At 52.8% G+C, this 22925-nt stretch overlaps 1 protein-coding gene and 1 non-coding gene across 2 annotated transcripts; one reads left to right on the forward strand and one right to left on the reverse strand.

The window, feature by feature from the left end:
* Window positions 1-218: 218 nt before the first annotated feature.
* ADORA2B (adenosine A2b receptor) lies at window positions 219-21789 on the reverse strand. Its single transcript, XM_034989682.1, has 2 exons — window positions 21363-21789; window positions 219-1610 (listed from the first exon to the last, which is right to left on the reverse strand). The coding sequence occupies exons 1-2, from the start codon at window positions 21695-21697 to the stop codon at window positions 947-949; spliced, it is 999 nt and encodes a 332-aa protein (XP_034845573.1). The 5' UTR covers window positions 21698-21789; the 3' UTR covers window positions 219-946.
* On the forward strand, window positions 12367-12497 carry LOC118000212. Its single transcript, XR_004676416.1, has one exon. It is a non-coding gene; the product is annotated as a small nucleolar RNA SNORA18 (small nucleolar RNA).
* Window positions 21790-22925: the final 1136 nt, after the last annotated feature.

Consider the following 22925-nt stretch of genomic DNA (forward strand, 5'->3'; position numbering starts at 1 on the left):
CGGGCAACGCCCAGCCCCGGGCCCCTGGAAACCTGCGGCCCAGCGCGTGAACACGGTTCAGGGCGCCGGTGGCACCGTGGTCCCTGCTGGGCAGAGCCTTTTGTTGCCACAGATAAAACCTGTCAAGACTCGACTCCTTGGGAAACTTGAGCTGGGTATAAACTTCTCTTTTTAAGCAATCTTCAGAATAAAGAACAGAATGTGGATGCAGCACCCTAAGCTTGTGAAGTTTTATTTTTATTTCACCTAATAGATGTACATGGTTGTACAATTTTTACTTATTCAGATTTTCACACTTGGGCCCCAGCAGCGTGGCCAGACTTCAGCATGGTAGAGGACTACACTTGACTATCTGACTGTCGGAGGGGCAGATGCAGTCTGGCAGAGAGGGATTCCATCTCTCTGGTTTCTTCCACTAGTACATGGAAAAGAATGTTACCAAAGAAGGATATTCTACTTACAAACTTACAAGAGTAGCATTTCCCCAAATAAATATAGCAGTTTGTTGACTGAAGAATTACACTTAATTTTCCTGGTCACCTTCCTAGGAACAAGTATCTATTTTTAGTACGTTCAACTTTTATTCTTTCACTGCCTCTAAGTTAAAAACAAAACATTTGTATTATAATAGTTCACAGTGTTTCACAGTAAAATAGTTTCATTTTCTACCATGAAAAGAGGCAGACTCTTAAAAAAACCAAACAGTCTTTTACAATCCATTCAGGCCATCGCCATCATCCACACAGAGCAGCCAGAAAGAGCCAGAAAGACTTTGTGAACCTTTGGAGCTGACTAATAACGTGTGCATATTAGCTGGGTATGTGGTCACTCGAGAGGGAGCCCACGCGCTGACACGACGTAGCTGTAACAACGGCAATCAGCCAGTCCCGTCCCGTCCCTGTGCTGATTGTGAACGTGTGCCTTCTTGAAGAGGCCGGGCCCTCGGTCATAGGCCCACATCAAGGGCAGGCTGTGCCCCTGCCTGCCCGTTCCCGCTCTTGAGGACACCTGTCTGGCAGAGGACATACCTGGAGATGATTTTGTGAAAAGTATAGCGGAAGTCTTGGTTCCGATAGGCATAGACAACGGGATTGACCACCGAGTTGGCATGTGACAGGAGAATGGCCGTGTTCATTGCCCACTTGGGCTTATTCTTTGCCCGGGCTGGCTGAAAGAGACTGACACAGTTGATGGCATGTAGTGGCAGCCAGCAGAGAGCAAAAATGCCAACGATCATGGCCAGGGACTTGGCGGCGTGGATCTCCCGCTGGATGATGGTCCTGGAGTGGTCCATCAGCTCCATGTGCTGAAGCTGCCTGCAGGCCACCATGAAGATCTTGATGTAGATCACCAGCATAATGAGCAGCGGGGGCAGGACGCACCCAAAGAAGTTGAAATACACCATGTAGCTCATGGGGACCACGTTCTCAAAGAGACACTTCACGAGGCAACAGCTTCTGTTGGTGGCTCCATCCCAGGGTTCCGTGCAGTTGGTGGCACTGTCCTTACCGTTCCAGCCCAGGAACGGGGTCAGTCCGATGCCAAAGGCGAGGACCCAGAGGGCAGCAATGACTCTTCTCGCTCGAGTCCCAGTGACCAAACTCTTATACCTGTCCAAAAGAACATCATCTGTTACCGTCAGCGTGCAGAACTCTGTAACCGGAGTCCGAGACCCCACCTCTGCTTTGGTTCCGTGGCCTTTTACCCTCAACGTGAAGACATGCAAATAGGTAGGAACACCTTTGCTCCAACAAGCTCAGTAAGAGTTTCATTCTTGACTTACTAGCGCAGCTCTGTTGAGTGACAAATCATGGTCAGTGAGAACAAGGGGAGAAGTCTTAGAGGGTGCTTTCTAATTATCCACATCCCGATCTGTGAGTCTAGGTCTTCTGTAAGGCACTGTTCTAGGTGGTGCGCCTCACCAGTGAACAGAACACCCAAGATCCCTGCTTTGAAAGAACTTACACTGTAGTAGGGGGAGACCGATGATCCTAAACAACAAACATGTTAGTAAATTATATGGTGTGTTAACAGGAGAGGTGTAGTATGAAAAAAGAAAAAGCGGAGTAAGGAAGATCAGGACTGGCAGGGACTGGAGTTTTCAAGAGGTCAAAGGAGGTTTGACCTCCACTGATTGGGTGAGACTTGAACAAAAGCCTGAGGAAGTGAGGCTTGGAGCTCCCAGGACCCCAGCAGCACTAGCTGGCGGCTCTGGGCAAGAATCCTTCTGGCCTCCCACAAATACACGAGAGGTCTGTCTCAGACCGTAAGAACAGTCACCTCTGGAAACTGCTGGAGAACAAGACTTCTGGCAACATCCCTCTCTCTGCTAGCAGCAAAGCTGACAAAAACAGGGAAATACTGTAGCAAATATTAAATTAGTAGTTCTAAAACTTGAAATCTTGTTTAAAACTGCTAGAAATCATAACGCACAATTTAGACATTTTGCCATAAACTAGCCCATATATGGTTTACGTAGCAAAGCTATCAGGCTTGCTATTCACAGTTGGTCCATAATATGTATTCAATGTCAGGTATTGAGGAAATGAGAAAAAAATCCTAACCTCTGGGAAGAAAACTGGGAAATAACTGGATACACATTACCTTAAGACCTGTCTCTGGAAAGTGTCCAGTTTCCCCGGCCTGCAGTAGAAAGCCTGTCCTCAGCCCGCCCCACCTACCCCGTGCTGGGCAACCCCCCCGCCCCCGGCCACCTCATGCTGCTTTCGACATGGGATAAAACACCTGTTCCTGTTTCAAGGGTCACCTCCGTTCCTGATCACCTCTCAGGCTGAGGTGGCCACTCCCACTCTCTGGCCCCAGACACACACCTGGCATAGAGCTTATTTATCTAATATGTGTGTTTTCCCCTCAACTAGAATGTCAACCTCTTAAGGACTGGCACTTTGTCCCTTCTGTGTTGGTGTCCCAGGGCCCGGCACATATATAGTAGGTTCTTAATGATATGGCCATTATGAATGCATTCCTTATTTGTTACCTGATTTGTTATCAAACGGCTTTAAAAGAAGATTCTACTTATTAGGAATATCTAATGCTACAGGTCTGGAGGCAGGGGAACTGGTACAGTTTGCTGAGGAAGTTAACAGAGATCTTGCCTCGTAAGTGACAGTGATCCCTAATCTTTCCTCCTCCCTCTGAGGGCAACTCTCTGCAATGGGCAGCACGATCGTGGGGCCTTTACTACAAATGACCTGCTGGGCTCCGTTGCTCACTGAATTTTCCTTGGCCAATAAATCCATCTATTTCTAGGGGCGCCTGGTGGCTCAGTCATTAAGCGACTGCCTTCGGCTCAGGTCATGATCCTGGAGTCCCGGGATCGAGTCCCGCATCAGGCTCTCCACTCAGCGAGGAGTCTGCTTCTCCCTCTGACCCTTTCCCCTCTCATGCACTCTCTCTCTGTCATTCTATCTCTCTCTCAAATGAATAAAATCTTAAAAAAAAAAAAGAATCCATCTATTTCTAAATCCTTTCTGCTTCCCTCCCCATTCAGGAATCTACAGCCATTCCTTAAAAAAAAAAAAAAGTTATTCCTCTCCATTACCCCACCAGAGAATGCAGTCGCTCCCTGCAGAATAACCAGGCAGCCTCCCTACAAGCCAGGCACTTAGAATCACAGGAATTTAGATCTATGAGGCCACTTCCTCAGAAGCCTGCCCTTTCTCTTTTGTTGTTCACAGGATTCAACTGTATTTAATTGAGTACAGTTGAATACAGGCCAGTCCAGGGCCGGGATGAACTGTATTTGGGGTAAGCAAATTCTCTGGTACGGAGCGGTCTAGAGTGGATACATGAGGTGGTTTCGGCCAATGAGACAAAAGGAAGTCTGCTAGGGTACTTCCAGGAAAGATTTTACTTTTTTTTTAAGATTTTATTTATTTATTTGACAGCGAGAGAGGGAACACAAGCAGGGGGGAGTGGGAGAGGGAGAAGCAGGCCCCCCGCTGAGCAGGGAGCCCGATGCAGGGCTTGATCCCAGGACCCCGGGATCATGACCTGAGCCGAAGGCAGACACTTAACAACTGAGCCACCCAGGCACCCCGAAAGATTTTACTTCTTGATAAAAGGAGAGAGACCCATGAGGAGGGCTCTTCCCCCTCGCCCATCCCTTTTTGCTTTTGATGCTCTGATGGGAGGCCGTGATGCCTAAAGCTGCAGCAACCATCTTGTGACCATGAGGGGCTAGCCTGGAGACAAAGCAACGGCAAAGAAGAAGGAAGGAAAGAGCCCGGGTCTTTCACGACCTCTCTGAACCACTGCACCAACCCTAGAACCATCATGGCTCCACATTCGAGTTCAAGAAGTCATTAAATGTCTTGATTGCTTAAGCCACTGTTAACCAGCAGCCAAAAGCATACAAACTGGAAGGGACTTTTCTCTCTTCTAATCAAAACTCTCTTATTTCACAAATGAGGGAACAGAGATACAAAGTCTTTGAGTAACAAAAGCAATAAAAGAACCAGAGACCAAAGCTAGGTCAGGACTCTCAACCTGTGTTCCTTGTACCACATTATGCTGGGGCTTATTTTACTTGACTTTTTTTTTTTTTAAAGCAACATTAGACACTGTACATGGAGGGATCACAGGGGGTAGCTTCCCACCAGAGCTCAGAACAACAACCGGAATCCACCTACATCTGAACTCAAAACTGCTGGATCCTGCATGTGTGAAAAACTACTTTTATGCTCAACTGACTTAAAGCAGATGAGTCCATCAGGGGAGCAGCTGCTCATCACTTTGTGAACCCCCCCCAAATACAGCTTTTTCCCCCGTTGGTTCATTATTTCATTCAGAGCTCTTCCTTCGGACCAGGCCCTCTGTTAATCACTGGAAACATAATCACAGCCCTCCTGGGTTGTAAAGCTAACGAGAGAGAAAGTAAACAAGTTGGGCGCCTGGGTGGCTCCGTCGTTAAGCATCTGCCTTCGGCTCAGGTCATGATCCCAGGGTCCTGGGATCGAGCCCCGCATCGGGCTCCCTGCTCAGCGGGAAGCCTGCTTCTCCCTCTCCCACTCCCCCTGCTTGTGTTCCCTCTCTTGCTGTCTCTCTCCCTCTGTTGAAAAATAAATAAAACCTTAAAAGAAAAAAAAAGAAACAAGTAAACACACAAACGTGTCATTACAAATCAGAATGAGTTTAGCCACACCAAAATGAATAGGATGCAGGTAAGAGAAAAACAGGAAGACTTTGGACAGAGGATGCTGGAAAGGCCTCTTAAGCAAAGCTAGGTTCAGAAGGAGTAAAAAATTACAAGAGTGAGGGCTCCTGGGTGGCTCAGTCGTTAAGCGTCTGCCTTCGGCTCAGGTCATGATCCCAGGGTCGGGATCGAGCCCTACATCGGGCTCCCTGCTCCGCGGGAAGCCTGCTTCTCCCTCTCCCCCTTCCCCTGCTTGTGTTCCCTTTCTCGCTGTGTCTCTGTCAAATAAATAAAATCTTAAAAAAAAAAATTAGAAGAGTGGAGAGGAGAGCATTCTAGTCAGAACAGCATGATAAGGCTTTCAGACAGGAAAGGATTGTACTTCCCTAAAGAAGCAAAAGGAACTGAGTGACCTAAGACGAGGCAGGGGCCAGCTCATAGGCCATGGGAAGGAATCTAAATTTTGATATTCCAAGTGCAGTGGGAAACTGTTGAAGACTTATTTTAAGCAAGGGAATGGTGCCGATTTATGTTTTGTAAAGCCCACGGTATGGAGACTGAATTTTAGGGAAGAAGAAAAGCAGATCAATTAGGAAACTCTTTTGGTGGTGCATTCAAGAGAAACTGTTGACGTGGACCAGGGTGACAGCAAAGATGGTGCCGACAGATCTGCCCTTTGGAGGGAGAACCAACAGGTCCTGAAAACGGGTTGGATGTAGGAAGATGAAAAATTGCGGATGGGGGCGCCTGGGTGGCTCAGTCGTTAAGCGTCTGCCTTCGGCTCAGGTCATGATCCCAGGGTCCTGGGATCGAGCTCCGCATCGGGCTCCCTGCTCCGCAGGAAGCCTGCTTCTCCCTCTCCCACTCCCCCTGCTTGTGTTTCCTCTCTCGCTGTGTCTCTCTGTCAAATAAATAAAATCTTTAAAAAAAAAAAATTGCGGATGATTCCTAGGACTTTTCCCCTCCCATGCACTAATGTTTTTTAATTCGTTACACGGAAACAGTATCAAGGGGATTAAGGGCAAGAGAATGCTGAATGTTAGTATCCTGATGAAAACGATCCCGAGAGAGAGAGAAGACGTACAAAAAAGGCCAGACTATTAAAGCGGCTGAGAATCTGAGGAGGTTGGAGGATGTGGGTCCAGGGCTCGTGTGGAGGGACACGCCGCTGTGGCAGAAGGAAGGAGGAGGACAAGGCCAGGGCAGGAGGGGGAGGGCCCGGTGGCTAGAAGACCTTTGAGAGCTGTGGTCACCTCAGCCACGGAAGAAAAGCCATCCCCCGAGGGAGCGGGGAGGCCGAGGTGTCTCAGCGAGGGCAAGAGGAGCTTGCTAGAACTATGTGGTGGGATGCCTGCCTCTGTGGTTCTGACAGCGCGGCAGCCCCTGTTGAGGATGAGGTGCAGGCCGACCCGTGGAAGTGCGAGGTCGAGGAAGAGTGAGAAAGACAGGAGCGCAGACCAGGGTGCGGACGCTTGGGCTGGGTGGCAGGTGCGGCGGGCGCGCACAAGGGCGGCAGGGGGTGGGGGCTGCGTGTCCGGACAACGGGAACATCAAAGGTGCGTGTCTTTTGCGGGAGGGAACGGGACACGACTAGGGAAAGGAGGGTGGAGAGAAGCAAGAGGAAGCGCTAAAATACTCGGCTGAAGAGGAGACTAAATCCGCATCTCCATTTTCATCTTTAATGTGCCAAGAGTACTTGACACTTTAAAGGAGAAAAAAAAGAAAAGTTCATCATTCCTTTCTTCATCTAAAACAAGGTTTCCTCCCTCATTTCCTCCTAACTGGTAGATCGTTTCCCACTCTGGCGGCCTTTGAACCACATGATCGAAGTCCTGGGGCCCCGCGCCTGCAGACCCGCTCCCCCCAGCCGTGACACTGGGCCCGCGCCGCCGACGCACCTCCTCCAGGCGGCCTTCCCGTCGCGCTCAGACCGTGCCTCTCAGGTCACAGCTGGGCTCGCTCCAGTCTACAGACGTGGAAACCGAGGCTCAGAGGGCTTACGTTATTGGCCTGCTGCCCCGAACTGCAGTCAGGACACAAACTCCATCTAACGTGACTCCAGTTTGGCCACAAGTAGTCCTTTCCCTGCTCGGGACCGGATGGCTCCTCTCCCCAGTCCCGGCTCCCGCCTCCGCCGGTCACTGAGCCACAGGCCCACCTCGGGGGCAGCCGCTTCGCTTTCCTCCCCGCACACATCTGCCCTTGCCGGAGCTGCTCGCCGGCGCCAGGGACCTCCCCTCCGGAGCTGGCCACGAGGGAATGGAGGGCTTGAAGCAAGAGGCCCCCACCACTTTCTTGGTAAGCAGTCCTTAAAAGGCAGCGCAGAGACTTCCTTTACTCTGCTGGAGGAACAGCCAGACCCACGGGAGAAGCATGGGCTGCAAAGACAAAAACGTTTACGCGGGCACTCCAGCTCCGTAATGGCACACGGTGTCCCCGAGACCCATGCCCGGGCCCAGGCCCCGATGGGAGATAGTCGGGGATGCTGGAGAAAGCAGGCAGGTGTCCCCGCACCAAGCAGGATGCTACCAGGGATGACCCCTGGGCTCCCTGGCGTCTCACGAAGGCTCTAGTAACCTCCTGCCCTGTCCTCTCACCTCCTCCTTGCAGCCGTTGTGGCCCCGTCCCCTTCCAGAATGCCTGTCTCCTTCCCTGGCCCCACCTCCGGCCTGCGGATTCCGTGCTTTCCTCCCTCTACACCAGCGGCTCCCACAACATCCTCCTGCGCGCGCACGCGCGTGTGTCCCCAAAACATTCCCGAAAGGCAGGGGTCAAGTTTTTCCCCTCCATCTGCCCCTATGCCAGTCTCTGCCCGGCTGGGGGGGGGGCACCGAGCATGACAGTGAGGCTGAGGAAGCCGGACATAGGTCCCCAATGTAGGAGGTGTCAATAAAATGTAGAGATGACTAAAGGAAGCATAAGCAGCTTTATTATCCCAAACAAGCCCAAGCAATCCTCTCCCACACAAAAGGGGTGTTCTGGGAAAGTCCTGGCTCTGCTGCTCTCTGCTGGACACGGGGCTGGGCTGTGACCCACCCGTTCTCCCTCGAAGGGGCTCATTAGCTAAGGAGATTGACAGAAAAACGGTCACAAGGAGGGACTCAACAAAGGGAACAGTGTGGACACTGAGGTTACATAAGGCAAAGCGGAATCGCCAAGTTCCGCACAACAAGGGCTGGCCTATTTCTGGGGCAGGGTCTCCTCCCTCCCGGGCTCTGCCACCCTCCGCTCAGGCCAGGCCGCCTTCTTGGCCTTAGAAATCAGGATTCCCAGCTCCCGGGTGCTCTGAGATCAACATATGCCCTTGGGTGGCTGCCCTGGTGGAGGGGAGGGGGGGAGGGAGGGCTGCACTCTGGCGGCGGAGAAATGGGGACAAAAGCGGCTGCGGAACCCACCCCCATGGCTGCCGGGGCTTTTAACAGAGAGAGAAGGTGTTCAAAGCACTTTATGGACGCACAGCTCTAGGGAGATGTGTGTGGAGTCCTGTCGCATTGTATTCCTAATACAAACATTTCTGCTTTAGAGCATGTGAATATACACTTTAGGAAAACTTCATGTTCCCTAAAAGTGCCCACAAATGATAACAGGATGTATATCGAAATTGGGTTAGGACAGACCCCCTCAAAACCTATAAAATGTCATAACCAGAACACTAACGACTCGGAGCACCCGAGCAAGCAGCTCGGCGGGGCTGGAGGCTGCCACAGTGAATATTAAAAATGCACTCAAAAAATCTAGTGGAAATTCTGGCAAAACCTGAATTAGAGCAAGGCTGGGAAGTGCCAGGACGAGGCTGATGAAAGAGCTGTCCAGAGCCAGGGGGCTGTAATTAAGCAGCGCACGGTGGGCCAGGCTGGGAGACGGCTTTCGAAAGAAGCCGGCCCAGATGGGTTTTTTCTTCCTCCCTGTTCCCCTTTGGGCTCCTGCGCCACAGCCGTTGAACAGAGGGCTTTTTCCTTTCCTGCTGATAGCTACTCCCACGATCCCAAGCCCTTCCACCGGGGCCAAACCATGGATGAACCAAAGCAGTCTGCAGGGGACCAGCATTCTCCCCCTCTCCACCCATGACACGTGCACGAGCTCACATTACAGAAGTTCACAGGGAAGCAGACCAGTGTGTCCTGAGGTGCTGCGCCGTGCTCCCCAGGGACCCCCCGATCCCCACGGCGCCCCTTCCCCAAACCTCCCACATAACCATATTTTGTGTCTCCTTCCACCGAAGCACGCGCTCCTTAATGGCAAGACTCCATCTCGCTCACTGCTGAATCCAAAGCACCAACCGTGGGCTGGGCACACAAGTGCTGAACGGGAGCCTGAATTTACAAGAGAACAGGACTCTGGTCTTAATCACACAGACATGTTTAACGGCCACTCGGTAGCTCTAAGCGAAACAAGGCAGGGGGCATGGGAACGTGTCTGGCTTGAGCTGCAGCCTATAGTTCACAAGAAGCGATCTGCAGAAAAGGGACGTCTTTGTGCTGAGTAGCTGCTTCAGCTTTCTCATGGAACCAAACGAAAAGGGTTTGTGAATGGGTGTCATGGGGGCGCCTGGGTGGCTCAGTCGTTAAGCGTCTGCCTTCGGCTCAGGTCATGATCCCGGGGTCCTGGGATCGAGCCCCGCATCGGGCTCCCTGCTCCTCAGGAGGCCTGCTTCTCCCTCTCCCACTCCCCCTGCTTGTGTTCCCTTTCTCGCTGTGTCTCTGTCAAATAAATAAAATTTTGTAAAAAAAAAAAGTTTTTTTAAAATAAAAAAAAGTTGTCATGGACAGAAAAACAGAGAATCTGAATGGCACTGTCTCTATTAAAGAAAGAGAATACACAGCCACAAAGCTTCCCAAGAAGGACACTTAAGACCAGGATGACTTCAAAAAAAAAAAAAGACCAGGATGACTTCACTAATGAATTCTATCAAACTTTTGAGAAACACATAAAATCATTCGTTCGCAAAAAGAGTAGACACCATTTGGTTCTACGTACATGTATTTCAGGTCTGGGAGCGGGAAGGTCTCTCGGTGACCATTTGTGGTAAATGCACAGAGGGCTCTCTGCCTTGTCCCCACCGTCTGTGACGGTCCTAGCTCTAGTGTGGGGGGCAGCCCGACATAAGGACAGCACCTGCCTACGTGCCCGGTGACAGCTGTGGTCACCAGAGCCTACCTTCAGGCCAAGTGCTTCCAAGGAGGCCAGGACCCTCAGCCACTCCGGCTCCTGGCGGCGGGGGTTCTCATCTACTCTAACAGGTTCGGACTTGGCTGAATCCCAGCGGCCGACCTGGCAGGGGCCTGAGCTGGGCCCACTGCTGCATGTACAGATAGCTGGACAGGATGCCACTTGTCCTTTGCAGTCACCCGAGAACGATGGAGGAAGAATGCAGGTGGCTGAAAAGAAAGCCGTCAGCACTCCCCACCAGCCTCCTCCGGCTAGGAGACAGTCCACCGTGGTCTGATGGTGATTCAACCCACTGAGATTGAAGATGGGGACCAGGACCGGGTCTCCCAGAGTTCACCTTGGAGGCTGTTTTTTTGGTGAGTCTCACATTTTGGTTTTCATGTATCGGGGGGGACTCGGGGACAGCCCGCGGTTTGCTGGGCTCCAGACTCTGATTTTCTTTTTTTTTTTTTTAAAGATTTTGTTTATTTGAGAGAGAGAATGAGATAGAGAGAGCATGAGAGGGGGGAGGGTCAGAGGGAGAAGCAGACCCCCCGCCGAGCAGGGAGCCCGATGTGGGACTCGATCCCGGGACTCCAGGATCATGACCTGAGCCGAAGGCAGTGGCTTAACCAACTGAGCCACCCAGGCGCCCCCAGACTCTGATTTTCAAATGAAGTAAGAGGCGCTAAGAGAAAGGACCCCTGCCTGAAACCAAACCAGAGAATAAAAAGATACCTTGTCTTCTCCCCCATAAAGTACCTCCCACACTGTGCCATCAGGAGGCACGTAATATCGATATGTCCCATTACTGATGATGTTAGCTTGGATCACCTGGTTACCATGGTTTCTGCCAGGTTTCTGCACTGTAACGATTTTTCCCTTTGGATTTAGCAGATATCTTGGAAAAGGTACTTTGAGACTACATATCTTGCTCCTCATCAGACTTTGACCAATGAGTTTTAGCACCTATTGATGATTCTTGCCTGAACGAGTTATTACTATGGTAGTTGCCAAATGATGATTCGCTTACCTCAAGCATTCCTACTCATTAATGAGATGGCATCCTCCTGTAAGCAAGAGTTCTTCCGACTCATTATTTAAAAAAGGGAAAATCTCCTAGTTCTTTCACTGTGAGGGCCTAGCAGAAAGGACGCTCTGGGGGTAATGAACACACTGACCCAAATCTTGGTTTCTAAATACCATTCTCCACTGAAAGGAAACGGCGCTCCTTGGAGAAATGGCTGATTCCAAAGCCGGAAAACACAATGTGAGCTTGCAAAACCTTCCCGTGACAGAAAGTAAGGAAGTGCTCAAAAAACTGATGGGAACGCTTCTCGAAGTGAACTTGAGTGGGCTCCCACTGGCTCATTTTGGGCATCAAAATGAGAAACACACACAGATTAGAACACATTGAATGAAAATAAAACCCCATAAGTCCATTCTGATACTTAAAAAAATAATTTTTAAGGAGGAGCAGGGAGAAGCTAAAACTCTTTTTTATGAAGAACGCCAACTGATCAAGATGGAAGGAATGAAAAGAAAGAAAACTGCCGTTTTACATGGTAATAACTGACTCAGGCAAGAGTCATCGGTGGGGAAAACATACCCTTCCAGTGCCTGAGCTCTGGCAGACACAGCTGTAACCAAGTGATCAGAGTAAGACCCCAACAATGGGACACATAGAGATGGCACGCCTTCTCGCGTGATGGATCCAAACAGACATAACATCAGGTAGAGAGTATTTGTCCAGGGAGAGAGCTGGGACCTTATCCTAAGGCACTGGGAGTATTAGGTAAAGGAAGGAGGGGCCATCAAGTTTTTGTTTTAGAAAGACCGCTGTCTTGTAACGAATGGGCTAGGAGGGCAAGCTCGGATGCGGAGAGACCAGATGTGAGACTAGATGGGACCAAAGAGAAGTGACTGGGGAAAGATATAAGAAACCCAAATTGGAAAAAAAAAAAAAAAAAGTAACTGAGAGGACCTGTTCTGTAACATCTTTCAATAAAGCTTTAAAGTTCTCTATGTTAAATAAATAAATAAACAAATAAATAAATAAAGCAGCTGAGGTTTATCCTGATGGTGTTTTTTCTGTAGACCTACATCGTTGGGAACGCCTCATACAGAACACGTGTGGTTTCCTTTATTCACAGAACTATGTGTTAGATCCGTGGAAAAGAACTACAGGACATGATCGTCTAAAACTATGAAAGACCTAACAGTCACATTTTTTAAACCTCAGGCATTGGCCAATTCCTACAATCTGCAATTCTAGGGTGTGACAGTCTAGGGGGTGTCTGAAGTTGAGAAGCAGGCAGATCCATCTACTCTGACCCTAAACGTGGCCCTAAAGTAAAGAAAGTGGATCCCAAAGATTACAGGTGGGGAATTTCTGAAATATGTCCATATTCAAGTAGAGATCAAAGACGCCCAAGTGAAAGAATTGTGGACTGACAGTGACAACCATGGATTGAACAAAAATTTTATTTATTTATTTAGAGAGCGAGCATGCATGTGCAAGCAGGGGGAGGGGCAGAGGGAGAGAGAGAGAGAGAGAGAGAGAGAACCTCAAGAAGGTTCCACGCTTAGGGCAGAGCCTGACCCGAGCCAAAATCAAGAGTCAGACACTTAACCCACTGAGCCACCCAGGTGCCCCAAAAGTTCTTTTCAAAAGGACTATTTTAAAGATTATGATTCTGACTTTGGAGGAACTTAGGTGATTGGCAGTGGAAAGAATCATATATAAAATTCCTTAAATAAAAATTTATTGACTTAAAAATATTTTTTATAGGAAATCTTTTCCTTTAGTTTTTTTTTAATATTTTATTTATTTATCTGAGAGAGAGAAAGCACGCATGAGCAGGGGGAGGGGCAGAGGGAGAAGCAGACTCTTCACTGAGCTGGGAGCCCAGGACTCTGGGATCATGACCTGAGCCGAAGGCAGATGCTTAACCGACTGAGCCACCCGGGTGCCCACCCCTCCAAAACTTTTTTAATTAAAAAAAAAAAAAAAAGCAGATTTGACAGTGGTATTGAAATCAGCATTGGAAATCGAGAGGTCATCTACAGAAAGCCGCTCTGGGACGTCTGTGGGTGGTAGGATTGCAGCAAAACAATCAGTAAACCAAGAAGGTGAGGCTCAGAGAGGGGCGAGGAACCTGAGTACGTTCAGTGAGGGAAAGAGCCTGCAGAGGAAAGAGGCTGCCATGCAAGAGGCTGGGGAAATGAACAATGCTGGAGCCCCACAAAACTGGAGGAGGTGGCCCCAGAGCCAGCGTGGAAGGACCACCCGGCCCAAACTCCCCAAGCTGCAAGCTCAACCACCTACTGTATCACTTGGCCATAACCTGTGCGCTTCCCCGAAGGCCCCATGTGTGGGAGGACGGGGTCACTCTGGACTCCTCCCTTCCCTGTCATGCCCAACATCCAACCAAGTCAGCAAGTTCTCCGGAACCTGTTCCCAAAGATCCCGTCTTCTAGCCCCAAGATTCTCAGTGTGTGGAGTCAGTAGAGATCCATGCGCAATCACATAGGCTGACCACATAGTTCACACCCTGAGTCCACCCTGCCTGGCCCGACCCGCCACGTCTCTGGTCCTTGTTCGCGGACTATGGTCGGAGGGCCCATACTTGGTCCTTAGGATTCTTTCCTGTCCTGGTCTCTTGGCGATGAGGCTTCACCTGTGACCCCTCTCTGCCTCAAACTCTGCCAGACCTCTTGGCTGGCTTCAGACATCAACCATCCCCAGTGCAGAAGTCCCGAGCTTATGCATCTCGACTATCTCTAGGCTCCGCCTCCATTTACACGGCCCCTGCCCTGGTCACGCTTTCTTCCTTCACACCTACAGGACAGCTGGGCAACTTTACCCAATCTTGTCGCCTCCCATCCATCCCCCTTGCTGTCCGCCAGAGTGCCCGTTCTATAATGCAAACCTGACCACATCAAACTCCTGATGAAATTCCTACACTGGCCTTCCAGGTCCCACTTAGTTATCACTTCTCAGAAAAATCCCATTTAAATGACAGTAGAGAAACAGAGAAGGAAAATAACTCATAACCATCCTAAAAGTAGAAGTGGAGGGTAATAGCAGCAAACCAGAGATTTTAAGGAGTTTCCAGAAACCAGAGGGCACGCAGGATCATCAGGATGGGGAAGGGCCCTACATCAGAAACAGGGAGGGCCAGGAAGAGAAGCTCCAGTCCAGTAGCCAGCAGGTGCCAGAATGGGATTTAGAGGAGAAATGGAAATCAAGGGAAAGACCGCCTGTGCACCAGCTTTGTGGGCTGTCTCACTCTTCTGTTCATTGTCCCCCCATCTCCCATGGAGCATGGACCCCCTTCACCCTCCACCCTCTCCCCAAGCTGCAGCATGAGACCTCGCGATGGAAGAAGGGATGGGAGGAAGTTCTGATTACATACACTTTGTGCCACGTGAAGGAGTCTGAACCATGCGAATCCAAAAAAGGTTTTTTTCAAAACCGACTCAAAAATTGTTAACCTCAAATCAAAAGTAAAAATATGAATGCTAACATTCAAAAAAACTATAGAGAAACTAGGGAGGGAAAGTCAAGGAATTCTTCCAGAGGAGAATAAAAAGCTAAAGTGCTGGAAACTCATATATAAGAGAACTTTTAGGAGACAAAGATCAGGGGTGCCCAGGTGGCCCGGTCGGTTAAGCGTCTGCCTTCGACTCATGAGGGTCATGATCCCAGGGTTCTGGGATCGAGCCCCACATTGGGCTCCCTGCTCAGCATGGAGTCTGCTTCTCCCTCTCCCTCTGCCGCTCCCCCTGCTTGTGCTCTCTCTCTCTGTCAAATAAATAAATCTTTAAAAAAAAAAAAAAAGAGGGGCGCCTGGGTGGCTTGGTCGTTAAGCGTCTGCCTTCAGCTCAGGTCATGATTTCAGGGTCCTGGGACTGAGCCCCGCATCAGGCTCCCTGCTCAGCATGGAGTCTGCTTCTCCTTCTCCCTCTGCCGGTCCCCCTGCTTGTGCTCTCTCTGTCAAATAAATACATAAATAAATAAATCTTTAAAAAAAGAGAGACAAAGATCAGTCAAGGAGGGGAAGTCTCCACCCATCGATTACAACTCCCAGAAGGAAAGAACAGAGAAAGGGGAGATAAGAATATGATCAAGAATGTTCTATAGTTTTCTCAGTACAGATCCTTTGCCTCTTTGGTTGAGTTTGTTGAGGAAGACACAAAGAAATGGAAAAACGGGGGCACCTGGGTGGCTCAGTCATTGGGCGTCTGCCTTCATCTCAGGTCATGATCCCAGCGTCCTGGGGTCGAGCCCCACATCGGGCTCCCTGCTTGGCGGGAAACCTGCTTCTCCCTCTCCCACTCTCCCTGCTTGTGTTCCCTCTCGCACTGTGTCTCTCTCTGTCAAATAATTAAATAAAATCTTTAAAAAAAAATGGGCAGAAGACATTAACAGACATTTCTGCAAAGAAGACATTTAATGCCCAACAGACACATGAAAAAATGCTCAACATCGCTCAGCATCAGGGAAATACAAATCAAAAACCTCAATGAGATACCACCTCACACCAGTCAGAATGGCTAAAATTAACAAGTCAGGAAACGACAGATGTTGGCGGGGATGCAGAGAAAGGGGAACCCTCCTACACTGTTGGTGGGAATGCAAGCTGGTGCAGCCACTCTGGAAAACAGTATGGAGGTTCCTCAAAAAGTTGAAAATAGAGCTACCATATGATCCAGCAATTGCACTACTGGGTATTTACCCCAAAGATACAAAAGTAGGGATCCGAAAGGGTACGTGCACCCCGATGTTTATAGCAGCAATGTCCACAATAGCCAAACTGTGGAAAGAGCCAAGATGTCCATAGACAGATGAATGGATAAAGAAGATGTGGTGTATATATATATATATATACACACACACACACACACACACACAATGGAATATTATGCAGCCATCAAAAGGAATGAGATCTTGCCATTTGCAACGATGTGGATGGAACTGGAGGGTATTATGCTGAGCGAAATAAGTCAATCAGAGAAAGACATGTATCATATGACCTCACTGAGGAGGAATTCTTAATCTCAGGAAACAAACTGAGGGTTGCTGGAGTGGGGGGTGGGGTGGGAGGGATGGGGTGACTGGGTGATAGACACTGGGGAGGGTATGTGCTCTGGTAAGCGCTGTGAATTGTGCAAGACTGTTGAATCTCAGATCTGTACCTCTGAAACAAATAATGCAATATATGTTAAGGAAAAAAAAAAAAGATAGGAGGGGAAGAATGAAGGGGGGGAAATCGGAGGGGTTGACGAACCATGAGAGACGATGGACTCTCAAAAACGAACTGAGGGTTCTAGAGGGGAGGGGGGTGGGAGGATGGGTTAGCCTGGTGATGGGTATTGAGGAGGGCACATTCTGCATGGAGCACTGGGTGTTATGGACAAACAAGGAATCATGGAACACTACATCTAAAACTAATGATGTAATGTATGGGGATTAACATAACAATAAAAAATTAAAAAAAAAAAAAAAGAACAAGCCCCTCCTGGGAGTCAAAGAGCTCATGCCCGGGGCAGAAAGAGACCATAACCCACGACCAGGTAAAGACCTACTTTAGGGCCAAGTCAGTGATAAATGAAGGCAGGGGCCGGGAGAAGGCTCTTCAGACTGGCCTGGGGAAAAGAGCCTGGGCCCCCGTGGGGCTGTGGTGGGCGAGGCGGGGAGGGGACAAGGTGGGTGGGCAGAGGCCAGGTCGTGGTGCCACATTGGCATTTTACTCCTAGGCGCCACGGCCCGGAGTTAAGCAGGGGAACGAGGCGATCTGATTTAAGACTCAAATCCTCGTCTCTGGCAGCATTCTGGAGAATGGCTACGGGGGAGCCGGGGCAGATGAGGCGGGGATCCCAGGAGCTGGCCCAGGGGCCGCTGGGAGGACATGTGTGGTGAGGTCCAAGAAGGGACCGTCAGATTCGACCCACAGGAGGTAAACTGAGCGGAAGACTCGCTGGAGAAGCTCAGGGCGGAGGGCCACAAAGGACTCCACTGGGGGTGGGGGCGGGAGTGGATTTCAGGGCATCCTGAAAGGGCCCCAAGTCTGGTGGCTCGAAACTATTTATCCCCTCAAAGTGCTCGAGGCTAAAGCCTGCAAACCAGGCGGCAGGGCCATGCTCCCCGCCAGAGGCTCTAGGGCCCAAGCCGGCCCGGGCTTCTCCCCGCTTCTGCTGGCTGCCCCCAGCATCCCTCCGGGCCCCGCCTCCATGTTCATGTGGCCTCGTCCTCCCTCTCCGCAGGTCTGTTTCCTAAAGATGTGATGGCATTTAGGGGCCACCAGATAGATAATCCAAGACAAAGTCCTCGTCTCAAGATACAGAGAAAGTACCATTCATTCCTTTCCCACGTAAGGGAAACGTCCACAGGTTCTGGGGGGTTAGAACATGCACTCAGGGGGGCCACCATTCGACTCACGACAATGGGAATGGTCTGGAAGAGAAAGAGAACACGGATGCGGAAGAAGGGAGGACTCATGGAGGAGTGTCCCTGGGAAGGTGGGAGGGGTATGACCCAGAGCTGAAATTCTTTCTTAGCTTTATTTTGACAACACTAAAGGTGAATCTTCTCCTATGGGATTTGTAGCTCAATTTAAAAAAAGACAAAAAACATTTTGTAAAAAACACTCAGAATCCCCTGCCAACTCCTACCGTACGGTTGAGTCCGCTAAGGGAGGCTCAGCGGAGGCTGCACTGTCACCCGAGGCGCGGTCCTGCTAAGGCGTCTTCAGGAACCACCTCAGACTGGCCGTGGCACCGAGGAAAGCCCTCCAGGTGGCAAAGGGAACGGGGAGGCTGACACGGTCAGAGCAGACACGCCCCCTTCCCTTTGGTGGCCAAGAGATGAATCACATAGTCACCGCTCACCCCCACAGCTCAGCGGGGGGGTTGGGGCCCCAATGGGAACAGGATTAGATTAGGGAGGAAATGCTCTGGCCATGAATTGGCCTGAGGGTGAAGTGTGGGTGGGGGGTGGGGAGAGCAGCTGAAGGCAGACACACCCCACCCCACCCCCCCACCCCCGCCCGCCCCCGCCCTGGGCCTGCAGGGGGGAAGCACTCCGGGCTCTGCTGTGTGCCCCACGACCGCACCAGTCCAAGTGGACCCTCCACTGGGGCCAACCTCAGAACCACGTGGACTTGAACTAGAGGAAGCGGCCTTTCTTCTGTGTGTGGGCGCCCCTCACTCTGAAGGCCCGGGACAGTGCCTGGCGTGAGCAGACACGGCTCCTTTTCAAGTCCAGCCAAAATTGTCATGTTTGTGCCCAGCATGACCTTGGGGCTCCCCTTTCCCTCTGCACTGTGATCTCCCCGATGCCACTAAAACACTAGCCTTGGCAACTGGGTGGCAGGTGGGGCCTGCGGTCTCTGCGGCCTTGGGCTGTGCTCACGGCTGGCTGACCACTCGGGCCTCGAACCCAGAGCCGTGGGGCACGGATGCTGTTGGAGCCCGCCACACCTGTGACCTGGGGGGGACCAAGGCCAAGTCCAAGGGCCTGCCAATTCCCCGGTTAAAGATACTGACACTGGAATCTCCTCCCCATACCCCACCCCAGAGATTCTGACCCAGCAGGGCCCTGTAATCCTGCATCTTAGCCTGCCCATAGGGGGCCATAGCCCCCAGCAGCAGGAAGTGCTAGCAGCTGAGGGATCTTCCCCCAGGAGGGCTCAGGAGCCCTGAGAACCTGTACCCTCTCCAACCGGTGAGGGTGGGGGTTGGTGCCAGGGACAGGTCAGATGCCAGAACCTTCCCGGGGCGGGGAGAAGAGGCTGCCAGCACACCCTTCTTCCACACTTCTGAACTCTCGTGGGCAGACCAAGAGGCCAGGAAGGGGATGAGCTCTGCGGCGCCTCCCAACTGACCATTCCTCCCACCCTACTCCTGCATCTCCCCCCCACTGCCCTTGGCAAATGCAAAGGAGAAGTTAAGGGCCTGTGATTCACACTGCTTTCCCCTTAACACACTCACACCCATTTTTTTTTTCAAGACCCCGCCCAACACAAACCAGGACAAGAACCAACAGATTTCAACTTAAATGGAACTTCCTGCTCCGTGGGGCACAAGGGATTCTTCCAGTAACTCCTGGTGGTGGTGGTGGGGGGGGGTCTCTCTGGGCCTTTGCCCGGAGCAAAGCCAAGGGGCATCTGTTTAATGGGCAACTCAGGCTGGGAGCTTGGGACTGCCTGCCTGCCGGATGCAAACAGTCCCAAAGGCCATCCAGTCACCAGCATGAAGACCAAGAGGCAGGAAGAGGACCCCTAAGAGGCTATACCATGCTGCCCCAAGCCTTGGAAATCTCGGGGCTTGGTCACCTAGTGGAATGCACAAGGCCTCCTGGTCCAATGCCAAGGGCAGCAGCAGGTGGAAAGGCCTGGACACACAGATCAGGCCCACAGCCCGGCAGGAGGTTCCTGTTCCCACTGGGAGCAAGGACACAACCCACAACTCCCAGGTTCAGCATGTCTGCCTGCTCAAAAGGCTTCTAGGCGCCTTCTCCCGGCCAATTCCCTCAAACACATTTCCCTTACAACCACCAATCGACTGCAGACAGATTCTGCTTCCAGAAACGGCAGTATGCTTTCTACCCGCATCCTCAACACCGATCCCACACACAGCCCTGTAAGACAGCCTGATAATGGCACAGGGGAATACGGTGCCAACTCTGAGTTCAAGTCCTGGCGCCGACACTCATTCCAGATGCATCATCCTGAGCAAGACTCTAATCTCCCTGAGCCACCCACCCCCCTTATCTACAAGATACAGGTACCAATACCTACCCTCTGAATTACAGCAAGAATGAAAGGATAAACGGGTAATATAAACTGCCTCTCAGACTTGGCACACAGTTGGCACTCAATAAATTCCTTCCCTTCCTTCCTGCTCCTGTGACTCAGTTTCCCTTCCCAGCTCCAAACCCAAAGAGATCCATCCGAAGCTCACCCAACTCAGAAATGCCAAAAGGGCCCAGGCAGGGAAGGCAGTAAATAGTATCAATCGGCCCTGAGGTTCCCTGATACTCTTGCTTTCAAGTGCTCAACTCTGAATTCCATCATCAGCTACCACTGGGGTTGCACCCTCAGGGCTGGCTGGCTCCATCCCCTGAAACCTACATTTTTCTCACTGGGCAGAAGAGACCACCCATAAATTCTCCCGTTTTCTGAAAACCTGTTGGCTCATCCCCAGCCTGCAGGGACAGGGCAGTGGAGGGTAAACAAGGTTACACCACGAGCATGGGGCTCAGAGGCTGTGCGTACTGGCCAACGGGGCAGCACTTTGACTCTTAAAAAGTATATGGAGGGGATTTGGGTCACCATTCAGCAGGCAGGCACAGATGTTCCTAACGTTCCCGAGCGTTAACTGGGTCCTCCTCCCACCCCCTACCCCTGGGCCGGCCTGGCCTTAGTTTTGTGGCAGGTACATTCTGAAGTTGGGTCTTGAGTAGTGTCCATTCTGACAATGCGAAGTCCCAGTGTCCAAAGCTGCCCTGGGACCTCCCCAGCCTCCTGGACCCCCAGCACTCGGGGGGCGCGTCCGGCCGCTGCTCTGGACCCGGGCGTCGGCCGCGGGCGTCGGGTGGGAGGAAACAGTTTGGGAACCTCGCTCTGGGTCGGCCGCGGGTGACGGGTGGAAGGAAACAGTTTTCGCCACAGAGGAGGCGATGGCATGACCAAACCTCCCGCGCCCGGACCTCCCCCCGCCCGCTGGGGGTGGCGCTTTCCCCGAAGTTTCCACCGCGGGCCGGCGACCAGGGACCGCACTCCCCAGAACTCCTAGAGCTGTCCCTACGCAGATCGCCTTAAAAACACGTGCGCAACCGGGGGAGCAGAGGCCTCCCGGATCCGGCCCCGGGCACCGAGCGGGTCTGGGCAGCCCGGGCGCACGTGTCTCTGGGAATGGCCGGCGTCCTCCAGGCTGGGAACCGGAGCTCGGGGCGCCCCGCGTGCGCGCGCCGGCCAGCAACCCTGGGCCCGGAGAGGGCGCTCCTTTGCGGGGCTTCGACGCGGCCCCGGGGCGGGGGCGCCGCGCGCCTCACCTGAGCGGGACGTGGATGGCCAGGTACCTGTCGACGGCCACGGCCAAGAGGCTGAAGATGGAACTCTGCGTGAGCACCAGCACGAAGCAGGCGAGGAAGAGGCAGCTGTGGAAGTCGGTGCAGAAGCCCAGGCTGATGGTGATGGCAAAGGGGATGGCGAACAGCCCCACGGCCACGTCGGCCGCCGCCAGGGACACCAGGAAGTAGTTGGTGGGCGTCTGCAGCGCGCTCGACGTGCCCACCGCCGCGCACACCAGCACGTTGCCCGCCACCGACAGCGCGGCGATGGCCAGCTCCAGCGCCACGTACAGCGCGTCCTCCGCCTCCAGCGGCATGGCCGGGCCGACCCAGCCCCTGCGTCGCCTACCCGGGCCGCGCTGGGCGCGCGGTTGCCGCGTGGGCCCCGCCGGGCACGGCCTGAGCGCCCGCACCGCGCGTCCGCCACTCGCGTCTGACCGGCCAGGCTCGCGCGCTCCGGCCCGGGATTCCGGGGGCGGGGCCGCGGGGAGGCGGCGACGCCCATTGGCCGGCGCGCCCGCCCGTCTCGGACCCTTCCCCGCCCCCGGCGGAGCACCGCCCCTTCTCCCGGGCCGTGGACCCCTTATGCGCCCGCGCGGGGCCACGCGGGGCCACACGGGGCTCCTGAGCGCACGCCGGGGCGCGGGCTGCGGCCCCCAAAGCGTCGTATGGTGGCGCTCTCCGGCGAAGTCAAGTTCCCCAACTTTCCCTTAGGCTCCAACTCGGTGGGTGTGTCCCGAGCGGTCGCACTGTCGGCCAACCAACGCGGCGCGGCGCACGCAGAGGAGGGGCCGCCGGGGGGATTGGGACCCGACTCTCCCCCGGGCGCCCTCCAGTCCCCGCACCCACGCCCCCCAGCCGCTCCACCGCAGGGCGCGGCGCGTTGAGGACCTTGAAGCCCTTTGGGCCTCCCCCACCCGAACCCTGGGCACCCCACTGGTCAGGCAGGGCTCGCCTTGCAAAGTGGACGACATGCCGCAGGGAGGGGACGAGGGGCCTGAACTCGAACGTTCCCACCTGATGTGTCCCTGCGGGTCGCGACACCCCGACGGCAAGGATGGCTCTAGAACGGTGCGGCTCTGCGCCGCCCCTCCCCTACGCCCGCCAGGCTCCCCAGCCTCACCTGCTCCTCTGCCCTCCCGGCCGCTGCACAGGCCGCTCCAGCTCTGTCTTCTACCTTGCGACCTGCTCCACGTCCTTTGTCTACCCCACCCCCATGCCAGTGTTCCCCAGGCCCTCTCTTTGTCCTTCACGCCCACCCTGGCTAAGCTCGGGCTCCCAAGTTGTCACCCATGCGCCTTAACACCCTTACCTTCCAAGCCTACCCAGCAGCACTAAGTGTCCCCTGAGTGCCAGGCCTGAGCATCCCACTGCAGAATATTGAACTCCGTCAGTAGAGCTCGAGATCCCCCAAATCCAGCAAGTCCAAAATCAAGTTCCTCTTCATCTCTGCCCCAAACCTGTGCCCTCTCCTGCTTCTGGGACTCAGTTATCGACCTTACCACCCACCTTCACCCACTCTAGGAAGTGTGCCGACACCCTCCT

This window comes from Mirounga leonina, unplaced genomic scaffold, assembly GCF_011800145.1.
Source record: "Mirounga leonina isolate KUSES-001 unplaced genomic scaffold, KU_Mleo_1.0 Mir_488, whole genome shotgun sequence".
Classification (NCBI taxonomy): domain Eukaryota; kingdom Metazoa; phylum Chordata; class Mammalia; order Carnivora; family Phocidae; genus Mirounga; species Mirounga leonina.